At 38.1% G+C, this 15625-nt stretch overlaps 1 protein-coding gene across 2 annotated transcripts; it reads right to left on the bottom strand.

Moving 5' to 3' along the window:
* Nucleotides 1-4647: 4647 nt before the first annotated feature.
* On the bottom strand, nucleotides 4648-14219 carry anxa13l (annexin A13, like). 2 transcript variants are annotated; one of them, XM_020649886.3, is made up of 11 exons: nucleotides 14060-14219; nucleotides 12652-12727; nucleotides 11969-12063; nucleotides 11705-11875; nucleotides 10861-10894; nucleotides 9977-10056; nucleotides 9381-9449; nucleotides 7500-7601; nucleotides 7334-7409; nucleotides 7118-7230; nucleotides 4648-6290 (listed from the first exon to the last, which is right to left on the bottom strand). In XM_020649886.3, exons 1-11 carry the CDS (start codon nucleotides 14072-14074, stop codon nucleotides 6171-6173), a joined length of 951 nt encoding a protein of 316 aa, XP_020505542.2. In that variant the 5' UTR covers nucleotides 14075-14219; the 3' UTR covers nucleotides 4648-6170. The 2 variants fall into 2 exon arrangements, with proteins under 2 accessions (XP_020505542.2, XP_020505551.2); XM_020649895.3 differs by having other exon boundaries at nucleotides 11705-11872.
* Nucleotides 14220-15625: the final 1406 nt, after the last annotated feature.

The raw sequence follows: 15625 nt of genomic DNA, 5'->3' as shown, positions 1-15625 counted from the left end.
ACAGTTAGCACTTCATTCTTAATGGTTCACAATACTTGATGTGTATTTGGAAGAGCATTCGACAAGAAGATTGATAGCAGATGCAAATCTCTGTAATATATTAAGTGAGCCAGTAGTCTATTAGTTTAGCTTAGCATAAAGACTGACAGCTAGCATGGTTCTGTCCAATGGTAACAAAATGTATTTATTAGTGACTTTAGAGCAAACTACATATCTATTTAAACCGTACAAAAAGTGAAGCCTTTTGTGCTAAGCTAGGCTAATGGATATGTACCATATTAGAGTGGTACTGATCTGCGTGTGTAGTTTATCATCAGTCAATAAGCAATTTTCCAAATATATATTTTATATATTTCTTCATTCTTTGAGCTGCTTGATTTTAGTTTGTGTAGCTTTGAGATAAGATTACTTTTTTTTAATTCATTTTATTGAAAAAACAAAAAAAAGCCTTTATTTTAAAAAAATGTAGCATTATACATCCCTCTCTGTATTATACCAATACAGGCATTATAATTGTTTTGTGATTTCTAAAGTAAAGATTATGACGGTTCTAAAAAACTATGCTCACAGTCTAATACTGCAAGTCAGATTCAATTTTAAATATAGTCTAGTTTTCTGCCTTTTTAAGTATAGAAATTTAACTTGCTTTGTTTTTAATTTATGTAATTCAGTAAGCTTGTTGACACTGAAGGACCTTCTCAATAACACTTCCTGCTGTCACTAAAACTCTTATTGCTTTCGTTCAGGAGTGTGTTTTGTAAGAGCATGTGTTTCATGTTACCCGCCATTTTCTAATGTGAATATTTACTGCATGCTGTGTTAAAGGATCACTTCCTGCATATTATGGCCTAAATGTCATGTGATTAATTTAGGTCCTGTTGTAATTATACTGTCCTGAAGAGAATATAGATCGACACCTTAGCACAGTTACTTATGACTGATACTGTAATAAGATGTATATTTGATGTTTTTCATTAAATCTGATGACAACAGAGCTGTTTATTTAATTTTTATTTTATTTTTTTTATTCTTAAACACTCGTAAATTCAAGTCAACAGCCTTACTTGGTCTGGTATATCCAGTGGCTGACAGTGTAGTGGCTCTTGTTAGCTTATTTAAGCTAAATAAATTTTGACTTAAATTAATGATAGCAAACTTTTGAATACGGATGTGTAACATCAGTGGTAGCATTTCACATTATGTTTTAGCAATAGTAGTAACTGGGATATAGCTGGTAGTAAACTAAGATTTGCTCCAAATAGACAGGGCGGCCATTTTCCTATATTAAAGTCAAGTGGGAAGCTAGTGATGTCTTGCTGTTGTGTTTCAGGTCTCAAGTACATTGTGCTCGTTAGCTCTGGTTAGCATTCAACCAAAACCGTATAGTAGCCAGACTTTCCTTATATAATATCTAACACGTTCAAAAAGGTTTTCACCAAGAAGTGAATGCATTTTAATGTTTAAAAACATTTGATCATCAAATTTGTCACTGTCACTCTGGGTTTAATAATCATATTTGAGGTGCATTGAGAAGTTGAAGTGTTTTTACATTTTACAACACAGACCCCAGCAGTACATTTTACCCATTTGAAAGCAACGGTTTTATAAATTGTGAGGGAAATCCTGGCATATTTCCAGCTAAACATCATATTAGAAAACGAATTAGGTCATGTTGGACAATGCTTATGTTAGCAGTCACCCGTATTTACCAAGTATGTCTTGTGCTGATGATTGTGTGTGTTTAAAAGGAGGCTGACTCACTCACTGCATAAATAAAGTTACCTATCCAAAACCAAGTTAAATAATAATTTTAAAAAACCTACCCAAGTTAACACTAGCATCTCTGAAAGCTTAGAGTTTGTTTCTCTGTGTAACACCATCAAAGAGAAATTTTATTTACCAAGTGGTTGAATGCTAACGTCAGCGGTTAAGTTGGAAAAAATTAAACATGTTATGCTGGCCCTCCAGATTTCTATTGCCAATTTTATTTTGGGTGTGATGATAATTTTAGCAGATTCCATACGTGTATATGAAGTTACACAGAAGTTGGACATAATCCTGAAAAGAAAACACATTGTAGGTCCCATCATGAGTGCTATGACGTCCGAGGAAAATGGCCACCATTTGATAAAGGTAAATTACGCTATAGATGCTAGCAAGCATCCGCAGCTAGACCAAAACATTAAGAATATTTTTGAAACCTTGTGTTTTTTGTATGATTTACTTTCCGATAGGCTACATCAATTCACAACCACTTGTAAATACACAACTTCACAAATTGTGTCTGTGTTTTGTGAATGTAAGGTTTCTTCCCAAATCTATTATCAGGAGCATGTAGAGACTGATAATGTTGGATGTCAAAAAGCTATCATGAGCTTTACTGTGCTGCAGTAGCTGCCAGGTGTTACCTATTATACATCAAAGAACAAGGGACCTTTATCATGAATTTAAACAGTTCATATTATATTAGTCGGGTAGTTAACCTTCTAATGGCCTTCTTATAGAGGTCCAGTGCCTCTCAGTCCCAGAGTGCTGCTCTGCCTTGGAACAAGATCAAAAGCATGTAACGATCTTCTGCATATGTTCTATGAAAACCTGTGGACCACTTGATGTTATTATTTCAACCTTTGAAGTCAAGACCTCCTGCTCAGTGTGTGTCAAAGATTATTCAATAAATCAAGACTTAGGAGATTAGTGCCCTTATTATGCGGGGTTCTCTCTTAGAAGTGCTGGGACGGAGTCTCTAGAATCATAGAGTGCCGACTCAGGCATTTCTCACTTAAGTTATTTTTTTCTGTACAGGTCAGGTTTGCTTGACCAAAAGGAAACTATGATTAAAGCATGTGCAGCACAGTTCATGAACTAGTCCTAAATCTTTCGCACAAGTGTTGTCAAACAATAACCAGAAGAGCTCAGACTATAACCAGACCAGAGTTGACAAACAGAGCAGGGAAAAAGCATATTGGGACAAATTGAAAACACTCCAGGCTGATGGATGGCTGGCTGGGTGAGTTATGGTGGTCTGAGGATGATAAACGTTAAAGGAAAGAGGTCAGAGCCCCACAGTATGGAAAGTGGAGCTGTGTCTGGAAGTAGTACTCGCCCTTACACATTAGCACTCTGTATAATAGAGTACAGATGTAGGGAATAAGGAGAGTGTGTAGATATGAGTGTTTCTTAAAACACTGCACAAGTTTGAAGGCATGCATGTATGTTGGCTTTGAGGATTTTCTCAGTACATTTTTAAAACTCATGCCTTTGGATGTCCTACAAAAGCAAATGAGACCATCAGTAAGGCCATTGATTATTTCTACGTAGTGGTTTTTATGCCTGGCACACTGACACCGTGTCAATCAAGAGGATAAAGAGCGTTCTGCCGAAAACAACCTGTTTGTTTGATTTTTAAAATTTTTGGGAAAAGTTTAAAAGTGAATAATACCTTCGATAATTAAAAGCAGGGGCTGCAGGTCAACCTTAACCCTTATTTGATCAGAGTTCAAGAGGGCCAGCCTTGAAATCTGATTGACACCCAAATCCTAGACTAGGATTGGTTATTTGTCTTGTCAGAGGCGGGACTTATGTTAAAATCAACATAAGTCAGTACCTCAATTGATCCACCATAGTCCAAAAAGTCTGGACACAACCTTGGTTAAAAAGCGGTAAACAGTGGGATATAATCTATAAGAGGATAACACAAGCATTTATAGATTAGACGAGAAATAAGATGTTCTGTTTGTCCACAGGGGTTACTAAACCCGGGATGATAAAGAACCCTGAACACACACTTATACACTAATAAATGTCCCACAGCCAGTCTTAAGAAATGAATTATTCGATGTAAAAAAAGATTGATTTCAACTTTACATTGAGACAACTGTTTCTCAAAGCTGAGTCTCACACATTATACTTGTGTTCATACACTTCATTGAATCTACATCTCCACCTTTGTCTGATTTATTCAGACACATGTGCTGATCTCTTCAGCCAGAGAAGCTGCCAGAGAGTGTGAGTGTAGTATGAGGTGGACGGTCGAGCCGCTGGGATACATATGGTGCACAGGCTGTATAGGTAGCAAGAATGTGCAGAAAACAGGTGTCCTCCAAACTTTGCCCTTAATACTGAAACAACCAGAACTTCAAGGGAAAAGAAGTAGAGAGAAAAGACACCGAGAGGGAGAATTGAGATAAAAAGAAGAACGCTGTGGGAAAGAAGCTAACAGCGGGACAGAAAGTGAGAAATCAGCTGCTTGTGGGTCTGTGCATCTGGAAGCATTTCTCACTTGTTTTGAACTTTCAGCCTGCTCTGTCTCTTAACTCAGCCGGGGGCGTCAAAATATTTCTGTGCTCTTTTGCAAATGACAAAGAAAATTTGGGGAAGATTTGGTCAAGAAAGAAATTCTGGCATCATACACCAAAACAAACACTCAGAAATAAAAAGCAACCGAGGTAAATAATGTAAGTATGTTCAAACACACAATAGGTCACAAATGTTAAACATTATCAAGTTTAACATCATATCAGTTATCTTTCTTGTTCGTCTTATTCTACTGAAATGACGAAAAAGAGGTGCAGCACTGCCCTCTACAGGACAGACAGATAACACATCACAGAGCATTTTTTTGTTAGAGTTCAAATTTATCACAGCATACATATGCAACATATATTTAATGCCAACAGGTTAACAATAACTTCCTTCATATATTTAGAGTATTTATTTACTATTTGACAACACAAACATACATGATATTTATTAATATAAGGGTAACATTGGTTTGAAATTAAACTAGTTCAGATATGATTCATGAATGCAGAGTGTGTGTCATTTATCTGTGATTGTAGTTCAGAGGTTAAAGAGCAAGATTTTTATAAATATAACTGTCATCATCAGGGCTGTTAAACTCATTTAATCACTCACAATGCCGTTACACTGAATTACCCTGCTGAGATTAATAAAGTCATCTGACTCTGTAACAATTAAATATTTTAATCTCAATTAATCGCTGATTTTCAGTACATTAGAATCAGGTTTTTAATTGCATGTTTGAAATTCAATTATTTGTTTGCGTTTCAAAACAGGTTTTATGCTTTAATTTTGGATTTTTGTATGGTCCTAAGATAAGGTAATCAACGTCCTGTTCGGATACAACCCTGTTTTTATTTTGAAATAAATGAAGGAAGTGCCGGTAGAGGATGAAGCGGATGCAAAATAGTGGAATGTTTGATGTCTTGAGGTTGATACACCTTTTGACTCGTTACCTGTGCTGTCTGTGCGTTTTTAAATAGTCAAATGAGACTTTTTTGAAGTCATTCAAAGACGCAGCGTGCCGGGGCGTTCTTTTCCATCACTGTGACTACAGAGACACGCTGGGGTGGCTTACCTATAGTGCACCTAAAGGGACAAAATAGCATGTGGCTAATGCCCAAGTAGTCACTTGAGTTTAATTCATCATGATCTAAAAGTTTTACAAAATCATTATGAAAATTGTGTTTCTGAGAGTACGTCAATGTAATGGTTGAGTGACTTCAGGAGAACAGCAGCTATGTTTTAAAAAAGTGTGAATGTGAAAGGCAGCACGTTAGCTGTGACTTGTAATAAGACCAAACACCGTCTGAGTTAAAAATCCCTTAGGACTATGAAAGGGATGTGACTATAAAAAAACAATACTTTGTATTTAAAGACTTATATTTAACACAATTCAATTGAAGTGATGATTCAGCACTTAAGTGGTGCAGCAAAAAAGGAAACTGCATCGTTATCATTTTATGAAAGGTATTTTTGAGGCCAAGAGTGGTGGAGTTAATTGATGTTAAGATAAATAAATAAAGTGATAAACATAAGAGGCTACACATGTTGAGAAACAGAGGCCTCACAGTGGTATCAATTCCATTTGGATGAGTAATACTTGGCACAGCTATGTATTTAAAGACTGTAAATGTAAAATCACCATGTGTAAAATATGGTTATATAGTACTTAGATGTTTTTGGTTCATGCTGCAGAGAGAACTGAGAGAGAGATGAAGATGTGAGAGGACTGATAGAAAGACGTCCACAAAGGGAATGATGTCACAGAGTAAAAGGGGAATAATGAGGAGGAGGGGGATGAAGGATAATTGGCTGCAGAATGTGTAATGTTGGTTAAATAAGGCCTGCAGGGGGAAGGTGAGATGTTTTTAATGTAGGAGCTCAATGAGGAGGGCTTTGAAGTCTCCTCCACAGTCGGAGTCCAGAGCGTCTTTCAGGGTGACGTCGTATTTCTCCAGGTACATGTCCTTCACCGTCTCCAGGTCGAACTGTAGAGTAACATTAAAACACTGCTGTCAGCACAAAATAGTTTTTCTCTTTTTAGTTTTTTTGCATTATATTATTGTTTATCCTTTTATTGGATGTTAAAATGGTCTAAAGTTATTTTTAGTTGTTAAACATCTATGTTTGTAATTAAACATTAAGATTATTATGCAGCGTGATTGGACAACAGGAGATACATTTACACTATGTGGAAACAGAAAGCTCTTTGCTCGTCCATATTTCAGAATAAAATATAATTTAATTCCTGGTTTCATTTCTCGGGTCAGACTTGAAAAGTCAGAGCAGAAACAGCGTTCTTATCAGAGGCTATATTTATTTCTTTGGTTATAAATTCCGTTTCCAAAGAGAACCCTGTGAGGTGCTGGACCAAATCAAGCCCTTTAAAGACCTAGATCAAAACATTTCCAATTAAAAGAGACAATATAATACTAAAATAAAAACCAAAAAGTAAAAAAGGGGTCTTGTAAATTTCAGGCGGCTTGGCCTTTTTTCTTTCTTTCTTTTTTTTAGCTCTTCTAAAGAAGAAGAACCTCTTCGACAGCCTGGTTGGAGTGAAATTGAACACAAACATTAGGTGTTGGTCGTTTCATTGTCTCATTCTGATTTCTCAGAGAAGTAGCTTAGACCTGCACACATCTTTAGCTTAGCCTGTTTCCTTCAAGCTCGAGTATGATTTTGGACACGTGCTTTAGTCAGACAGAATTCAACAGCTTTGATGTGAACTTCTGTCTCCACCTCATTGCAGGTCAATCTCATGTGAACCAGCCACTGAACAGGACCAATAGTACCATTACCTTCCACACAGACTCACCTCAGAGCGTCCCACAATGACACGAATGAGCGTGTCTTCATCAGTGCCCGCTCCCTTCATGGCGGCATTGAGGCGCCGGGCAAAATACAGCTGAGGGTTTTTAGCACACCGGACTAGAAAAAAGCAAAGAAAGGGACGTCAGTTTAAATAAAAACCAGCTAATACTGAGTTTCATAAGTCACATCTGGTAAACAATCCTGTTTTAGGGAAATCTACCCAGAGTGATGTAGCACTCCTTTAGAGTCCCCGTTGCCTCAGAGTCAATGGCGTCCAAAATGTCTGTTCCTGAAAGCTGCAAAACAAGAAGCACAAAAATGTAAAATGTAATAAATGATGGGAAGCTGGAAGAACATCATGTTGAACAAACGAGTGCTGTCCTCACCGACTCATAGAACTTAAAGGTGGCCTGAAGCTGCAGATAGTTCCTGTGAGTCAGGATGAAGTTGAAGGTGGACTCGTCTGTGCCAAATCTGCCTTCTCCTGCCTGACATAGAGGAAACACATTGTCAGTGTGTGTCTCAGATTTAGAGCTCTCATGTTTCATTTCTCAGGTAAACTTGATGGGTTTTCATGAAAGGTCTTTTCCTGTTTTTATTACGATCTGGGTCTCGTCTTCTTAGTTTCTCTCTTCATTCCAGCTTACAATAAACGATTCATTCAAGTTCCTCAACGAGAGCTGGGAACATGAAGAATCAGTTTTATCAGAGCACCTTAAAGGTATCATACTGACTGAATAAAAACATCACTAACAGACTCAACGTATTACTCAGGGTTGTTTAGAGAAATGTAAGGATACTTCACTGCGGTGTCAAGTTATTGGTTTACGTCTATTCTAGCAGATCTTTCAGGCTGTATTTGGACAGATCAGAGCTAAATGCTAACATCTGGACTATAACTTCCTCAAGGTGATAATGCTCACATGATGACAACCAGAGAGTATAAACAAAGTGGCTCTAGACTCCATGAATAAACACACTGATTTGTTAGCCGCAGCTTGAAGCCCTCTTAGTTTTTGGAGCCAGATGTCACCAAATTTAGACGAGAGACTGGATACATGTTGTGATGTCGCCATCCTGGTTAAAAAAAGCAGCTGATGAGGCAACTTGTGGATCAAAAACAGCAAAGCACCAAAGCACGCCCTACTTTGTCTTCAGTTTGACTTACAAATGGAACTAATTTCTAAAATGAAGGTCAATCTGTCTTCAAGGAGAAATAAAAAAAAGTTATTTTCAAGGACACTTGATTTAGGGAACCAGTAGAGACTCCCCCCCCCCCCATTAACAAAAAGACAGACTGTAGCTTTAAGGACCCTCCTCATTGGCTTCACTTTTAAAACCAAGAGGCTACGCCCACTCATTCACTCCATGAGTATAACATCTACCCCTTAGCATGCTAACAGTACCAAATCAACACAACAAACAAACTTGTTTTATTTGTCTTTTGTTAGTACCTGCCGTAGGATGACGGATAAAATTCAGCCTTTGTGCTAATACAGGCATATTTACATGCATACTGCTGATATGTGGATTACTGTTCTAATTTAATAAATAAATAAATAAATAATTAAAACAGTTGAGGCCTGTTTGGAGTGCCATATGTTTTTGTATAAAGTTAGTGTCGAACAAATGATTCAAACGTTAAGAGCCAGAGAGGCTAAAAATAACTGAAAAATGTTCATTTTTAAATAAAGGAAAGACTTTATTGGATTTTATTATATTATGGGCCATATATTGGGAGGTAGAGCCTTCAGTTATCAGGCCCCTCTCCTTTGGAGTCATCTACCAGTGAGGGTCCAGGAGGCAGATGGACCCCCCCTCCTTCTTCCTGCATCTTCCTCCATCCCATTTTTTCAAGCCCAGCGCAGTTTGGGCAGACGGATGTTCATCATGAATTAAAATACGTTTTTTTTCTTGCTACTGTAACTTTGCTAAATGTTGCTTAGTGCTCATGATGGACTCACCTTGGCTCTTGGTAAATAATATAACAAAGAGTTAGGTTTTTTTACCTGCTTTTTGTAAAGTGTCTTGAGATTCCTGCACTGAACTAAAAACCAGAGTGCAGCATTACATATAAAAAAAAAACAGCTGTACTGTACACATTCTGCACCAGTCAGATTTGTCTGTCATCCTGGTCTCACATGATTAAAAACATCTTGATCTAGTATCACATTTCTTTGCAAATCACTGTTATTTTGAGGGTCAACTTTGAACCAGGCCTCTAATCTAAAGGAATTACTCTGCACAGGTTTAATCTGTGAACGTACCTCAATCAAAGATACGGCATCCTGTTCGGCTAAACCCTCATCCACCTCATAGCCCTCGTCTCTGCTCGCCTGTAGAATAAAAGGTTTGGAGGAAAAGAGGGAGGGAAAGTATTTGGAAAGAGAGAGGTTAGCGAGGAAGAGGTTAAAAAGACGGATCAGGAAAATAATCTCAGGCATTTAACAGGATAACAATCATCTGCTACACATCAGGGGAAATCTTTGAAGGCCAATGGAAGTGGTGTCGCTTTGGAGCATGAGTCACACTGGGTTTGTCTTGATTTCTGGGGGAAGGAATAGAGAAGGGAAGCAGCAAAGGGTGGGAGAGTTGGAAAAAAAAAAAAAAAGCTGAAGCATGCCAGACAGTGGTGTGATGTGTGAGAAAATGTCTCAGTGGGCGAATCATAGCATAGAGAACAATTCTGTGAGCAAATAACAAAGAGGGGGGAAAAAATGACAATCCTACTTCTCTTTATGGCGTCCATCCAAATTCTAGACTTCCTCCTTTGTTTCAAGGTTTGTTTACTATAGCTTCCCATAGTTACTACTGGTGCTAGAATGATCTTTTTCTGGTTAAATTAGTAATAATGAATCTTTACCTGCAGCAGTGCCATCAGCAGATTCCTCACATCTCCACTGGTGTCCCCCTCGATGTCCGCCTCCAAGTCACACCCATGCACTGAAAAAAGTCAAAAACTTCAGTAGTCCTTACACATCCTTCAAAACATCAACACAAGAGATGAGAATCTCAGGGTAACTCCCCCTCTGATATGATACGATATACCATATGTCAATATATCACAATACAGGTCATCCGGGATCATTGATGTAAGACAATCATATAATGATGATGAACATCAGGATATCTGATTCATGTCTTTGTTCACTTGGTGTCAAATGCCCCTTAATCTGTCAGATTCATGCTTCATCTCTTCAATTCTTTTCACCGCTGTCGGACATTATCTCGCCATCTTCTTCTTCTTTTATCTTGCTTTCAACTACAACTACTTCTTCGGTCAATTAACTTCCCTTCACGGTACTCTAACTCGTGTTGTAAGCTCCACCACGAGGAGTCATGAAGTGGTGACGCCGAGAGTCAAATCTTGCAGGGACGTTTGTTTAAAGCGCTGTACTTTTTAAATTGAAATATCCATTTTTGACACCAGCGAACTGAATTATTGCAGCGCACGGGTCAGGACACATGCTGCACCGTACAATACCATACTGATGTTTTGACAGCATACTACGGTGCAAGAAAATATGCTGAGACTGAAACTGGAGCCTGAGGATGGGAGGGAGGATCAGACGGTGTTTGTGGTGAGTGAGTTGGGAAATCATGGCTCACTACAACATGAGTCACTCCCTGAAAAGAAACAGCCCTCAACATCAACACAAACATTAAACTTAAGATGACCACATACTCCAGTATGAAACATTAGGGGCTTTTTTGAGCGTGTATGACTCATCATGGAGGACGACTCACCCTGCACATAGGCCTCCTTGTACCTCATGATGTCCTGTAACAAGTGAACAAAAGAGTAGATTTAGTGAAGCCCTCGTATTCAAGCTGCTCTTATCAACATGAAATGGATCTCCTCACATGATGTCATATGCAAAGGGTTCACTTTGGGTGACCAACACAAACAAAGTATCCCCTCGCTCCACAGTACCGATCTGCTCGGTTTGAGATTTTGTATTAAAGCCGGCTCTACTGTTTAAATACTCACTTCCTCATCAGCTTTATTTCCCGCAGCAGGAAGCTGCTCACACACCCACTAAACAATATCTGCCCAGAGCTATCCAGCCCACAGTCAAAGTGAGCAATCATCCATTGATAAATACTGGAGGATTTAACATAGAGCGTAATGTTTCCCCCTCAGGTGTCCGTCACAATCTGATGGATTTACTTGCTTTGTGTTTATGTTTGTGGAATGATTAAATAAACAACTGTTTGCTTGTATGCTAACCCAGTCAGCTGTTTTTATATCAGTGCAGTGTTTATAGTTTTCTGCATAGCCCTACTCCGCGGCACGCTCAGCGCACACCGCATCCATATGAAGACTTTTTTGATATCATATCTTTTTCAAGGCTCACATTTGTGACCAGCTCAAAACAGCTCTGCAACCCACTTTTGGGTCCAGAACCAGGGGTTGAGAACCTCTCATATAGACAGTTAGCTTGAACCCATTTTGAACAGTGTGACCTTTCAGTAGAAAATCAACTCCACAGAAATATAAGCACGTCACTGATCATAATGTTATGTGTATTTTAATGTACCTCTAGTTAAAGATTGAGTGGAAAAACAATGGTATCTCAAATTGACAGACCTCATTGGTGGCCGTACACAGGACCTCTATGAGCACCGCTTCGTTTGTCCCCGCCCCCTTCATGGCCCTCTTCAGCTCCTTGGCGAAGAAAATATCAAGAGGGTCCAACATGGCCATGACGGCTTTCTCAAAGCTCCCAGTCAGCTCGCCTTTGAGGACCTCCTCCAACTCCTGAACAAAATCACCAAGTTAACACAGAGCTTATGTAACGCACACTTCACATGTGTCTTTGAACGTGAGAGAGGAAGCTAATGAGCAACTCACATCGTCATATTTTTCAAAGTAGGCCTGTTTGATCTCCACACGTTGAGCTGATGAACGATTGGCCAGGATATGAATGATGCTCTCTTCATCTGTGCCTGAAACAATAAACAACAGCATTTCACTTACACTTCAGAATACCATGAGGTGCTTTCAGACCAAACGGTTCTGGGTACTTTTTGAAGAGTTCCCTGAGAACTACACATCATGGGGACTTGTTTCCTGTCTGCAATCACACCAACTGTTATGTGCTAGCTTTTACCATGGGATCTAAAAATGACTCTTATGTTTGACCAATCCACTTACACTGACATATGGACCAATAAGGGGGGCTCGTATAATAATAAGAAAACACAATATACACAAACAAAATATATTCCTGTGAGGGAACAGGTGCCATCCTCAGATTGCTTTTAACATTTCTGCATGATGTCTGGTTTCAGTTTGCAAAACTTTTAACTTCAATGGACTTTAAACTGAAGATGATACTGTCTTCAGGATCAACATATATCATGTTTCATAGCAGTGAATTATTTTGATTTGTTACTGTTACAAGCAGTGATGCTACTTTTACTATAGACGGTTAACATCAGATGCCTTGATCACATGCAAATACAAAAAGGGAAGATTAATAATGCATGAATTCTGAAAGGAGGAAGCACAATCTTTTTTTCTCTTCCACTTACCTAAACCTTTACATGCTTTTCTGATAGCTTTGATATCAGCTGTGACATCAAAGTCCTCTTTTGGGAAGACGGTGGGCTGCAAAAAAATAAAAAGGAAACAGAGAAAATCAATCATAAAATGTATGCAAATATGAGAAAAATGAAACCGCTAATAAACTATCCCTTTTTGTTTGAAGTACATCATACATATGTCCATATCTGAGAGAGCCTTATGCTGCTTTAAGAAGTCTGAATTATCTCAAGAACCTGCTGAAGAAAACAGATTAAATGATATCTTCATAAAGCTAAATTACAAATAGATTCAAGCACGACAACAGTATTTAAATATGGCAGATTTTAAAACACTGAGGAGGAGAAAGGTTGTGTGAATAAATCACATTTTCTTTTGTGCTGTCCTTGTTATAATGAGTGAACACGCTTAGGAATGACATGTGTTTAAATCCTGATTTGTTTCGACCATTGAAGGCAGATTTAATATGTTCAGTTTCAAAGCTTACACACTTTTCTGATCTCTAGAGTTCTGAAGAAGCTCTGAAGATGTATTTCTTTCACAGATTTTGTAATTTAAGTGTAAAACTTGGTTTCCGGAGTCTGGACTTGCTTTCATAATAAAAGTGCATGTAAGCCTTGTTAGGGATGGGCACTGTTACATCACACAATAATCATATCATCCATTCCACTCAAACTATTAAGAGACATATAGCAAAAGTGGTACAGGCGTGTGTAACATCCACGCATACAAAATCCAAGAAAGTAATGTCCATTGTATTTAGAATTATAAATAGGCTATAAGAAAAAAGTCAAACGCTACAATTTAAAGTTAGTCCAGCTGTACAGATTGCAGAGAGTGAGTGAGGGGAAAGATGATGCTAGTAGGCTACTCTATTACATGAGGCCAGCCTGTCCCGCAGGAAAAGGGTGCAGCCTGTGTTACAGCTGAGTCATGGAGCAGCAGTGTGTACAGTGTCTCTCCTCGCCCACCCTCACATTAACACAATGCGGCCTTATTGATCAGATGGCTCAAATTCCTGCTGCTGCTGCTGCTGCTGCTGCAGCCTCCTCAGCCTGGCAGGAAACACACCCAGTACCAAAGTTAACTGCGCAAGTTCTGCTCACACTGTTTTAACAAAATGTATCATTTTCACCTCCTCAAGAAAATAGTATCGACTACATCAAACAATCTTTTGATTCGGTCAGTGATATTAAAGTGATCTTTTTTTTCCCATGTGGATTTATACCTCTTACTTTCATTTTGAAACGGCTAACAGCTATCCTCCTAGGCTACATCACTGCTAACTCGGCTCCCAAACACTTTTAAAAACTCTCTGACAACTTACTTCACCTTTACATGATCACATTCACTGATTAGAAGAAACAGCTGTAAAAGAAATAAATAGACTTTTCCTACCTGCACGTTGCCCATGACGTTATTCCCGTTCTGTGTGGATAGAAAGGGGAGACTGAGAGACCCTGTGTGTGTTGAGATGTTGCGCTTGCTCTGTAGTTGATGATGTGATGTGGGTGAAGTGAAAACAGGCTGTTTCCTGAAGGGACGCAGCCCCGGCCGCAGCTGCAGGGATGACGTCACGGCCTCTAATTTAGTTAGCGGGATGGAGCTGGATGCTGAGGGGGGAGGTGGGTGCTCTTCGGGCTAATTATTGGGGAAATACAATATTTGACTTTTAATTAGTTGATTGATTAGTTTAACAAGTTATTTCTTCTTCCGTGTGCATTTGTGGAGTAAAAGTAGGTCAATATAGGCTGCTGAGAATTTGCATACTAGCCTGTCATGCTACTTCCTAATTATATTGAACAACAATTACAATTCACAAACGTTTTACTTGTCCACATTACTTCAAATAATAGTGAGGCAACTTGTAACTAAAACATAAGCCTGAGCATGTTATGAGCCCAGGAAAGGGTTTAAAAAAAACAGAACTTTTTACAAAGAAGTTTAGCTTCACACTTGCTATTCATTTAATTCCTGATTGATTCACCTACACCTTGACACCAAAACTAATAATTATAATTTAATAGTCCTACTTAGACATACTAAGTACATATTATTTTTTTAGAAGTACTTACCTTTAAAGAAATATAGGGTTTTCTTCAGTTGTTCTCTTTGTAGCACAACTTTGTAAGCTCAGTAACACAGACCTGTCCTATCCCTATCCTATCGCTGAAAATAAACCCTCATCTATGCTAATCTCTACAGAAAATGTATACTGAACACAATCATATACTGGATTATTCCCATAACTTTACATTGTAAGGTGATTATTATGGTTCTTGTTTAAGTATTAGTATCCCTACCCCAATGGAAGAAGCTCTATGGCCATAAACATGTAGCCTTAAAAAGGAAATCACTCTGATACAGGTTAGGATTCTGTATTTACATTTGTCTGATAATATTGAAATTATCATTATTAAAATGTATCATAGAATTAAAAAAATTAAAACATTAAGCAGAAATGTCCCTGCTTTCAATATTAATTATTTTAGTTAATTATTTTAGATTTTAGTTAATGCTTAAAAATCTAAGAAGAAGCACTTTTGTATTTCCTGGACCAGGTGAGGCTCATTAACAACAGCTGAAAAAGGGAGTTAAATTTGAAATTATCTATTAGATAATCCTATACTGAACAATCATAATAAGCAAACTGGAAACTATATTTCACTTTGGGATGGCTTCAGGTAGAAGTAATAATAATAATAATAAAAAAAGTCCTCCACACAGTGGCAGTGTTGCACAAACAGCTACAACATCCAACACCCTCTGCAATAGAGGTAACAAAAAACAACTTTTTTGTGTGTGTGCAGACAACAAGCAGGAGTGTGAACGCAGGAAGAACAAATAATTGACTGCATAGAAAATACTAACAATTCCCTTGTTTATTGCTGTTTTTAATAATTTTTTGAAAGGGTTGAGTGTATGTTATGTTTTTTTTGTTTCCTGAGAACAGAAAAATGCAAC

The sequence above is a fragment of the Labrus bergylta genome, chromosome 4, assembly GCF_963930695.1.
Source record: "Labrus bergylta chromosome 4, fLabBer1.1, whole genome shotgun sequence".
In the NCBI taxonomy this organism is placed as follows: domain Eukaryota; kingdom Metazoa; phylum Chordata; class Actinopteri; order Labriformes; family Labridae; genus Labrus; species Labrus bergylta.
This window is presented reverse-complemented; position numbering and strand designations above follow the sequence as displayed.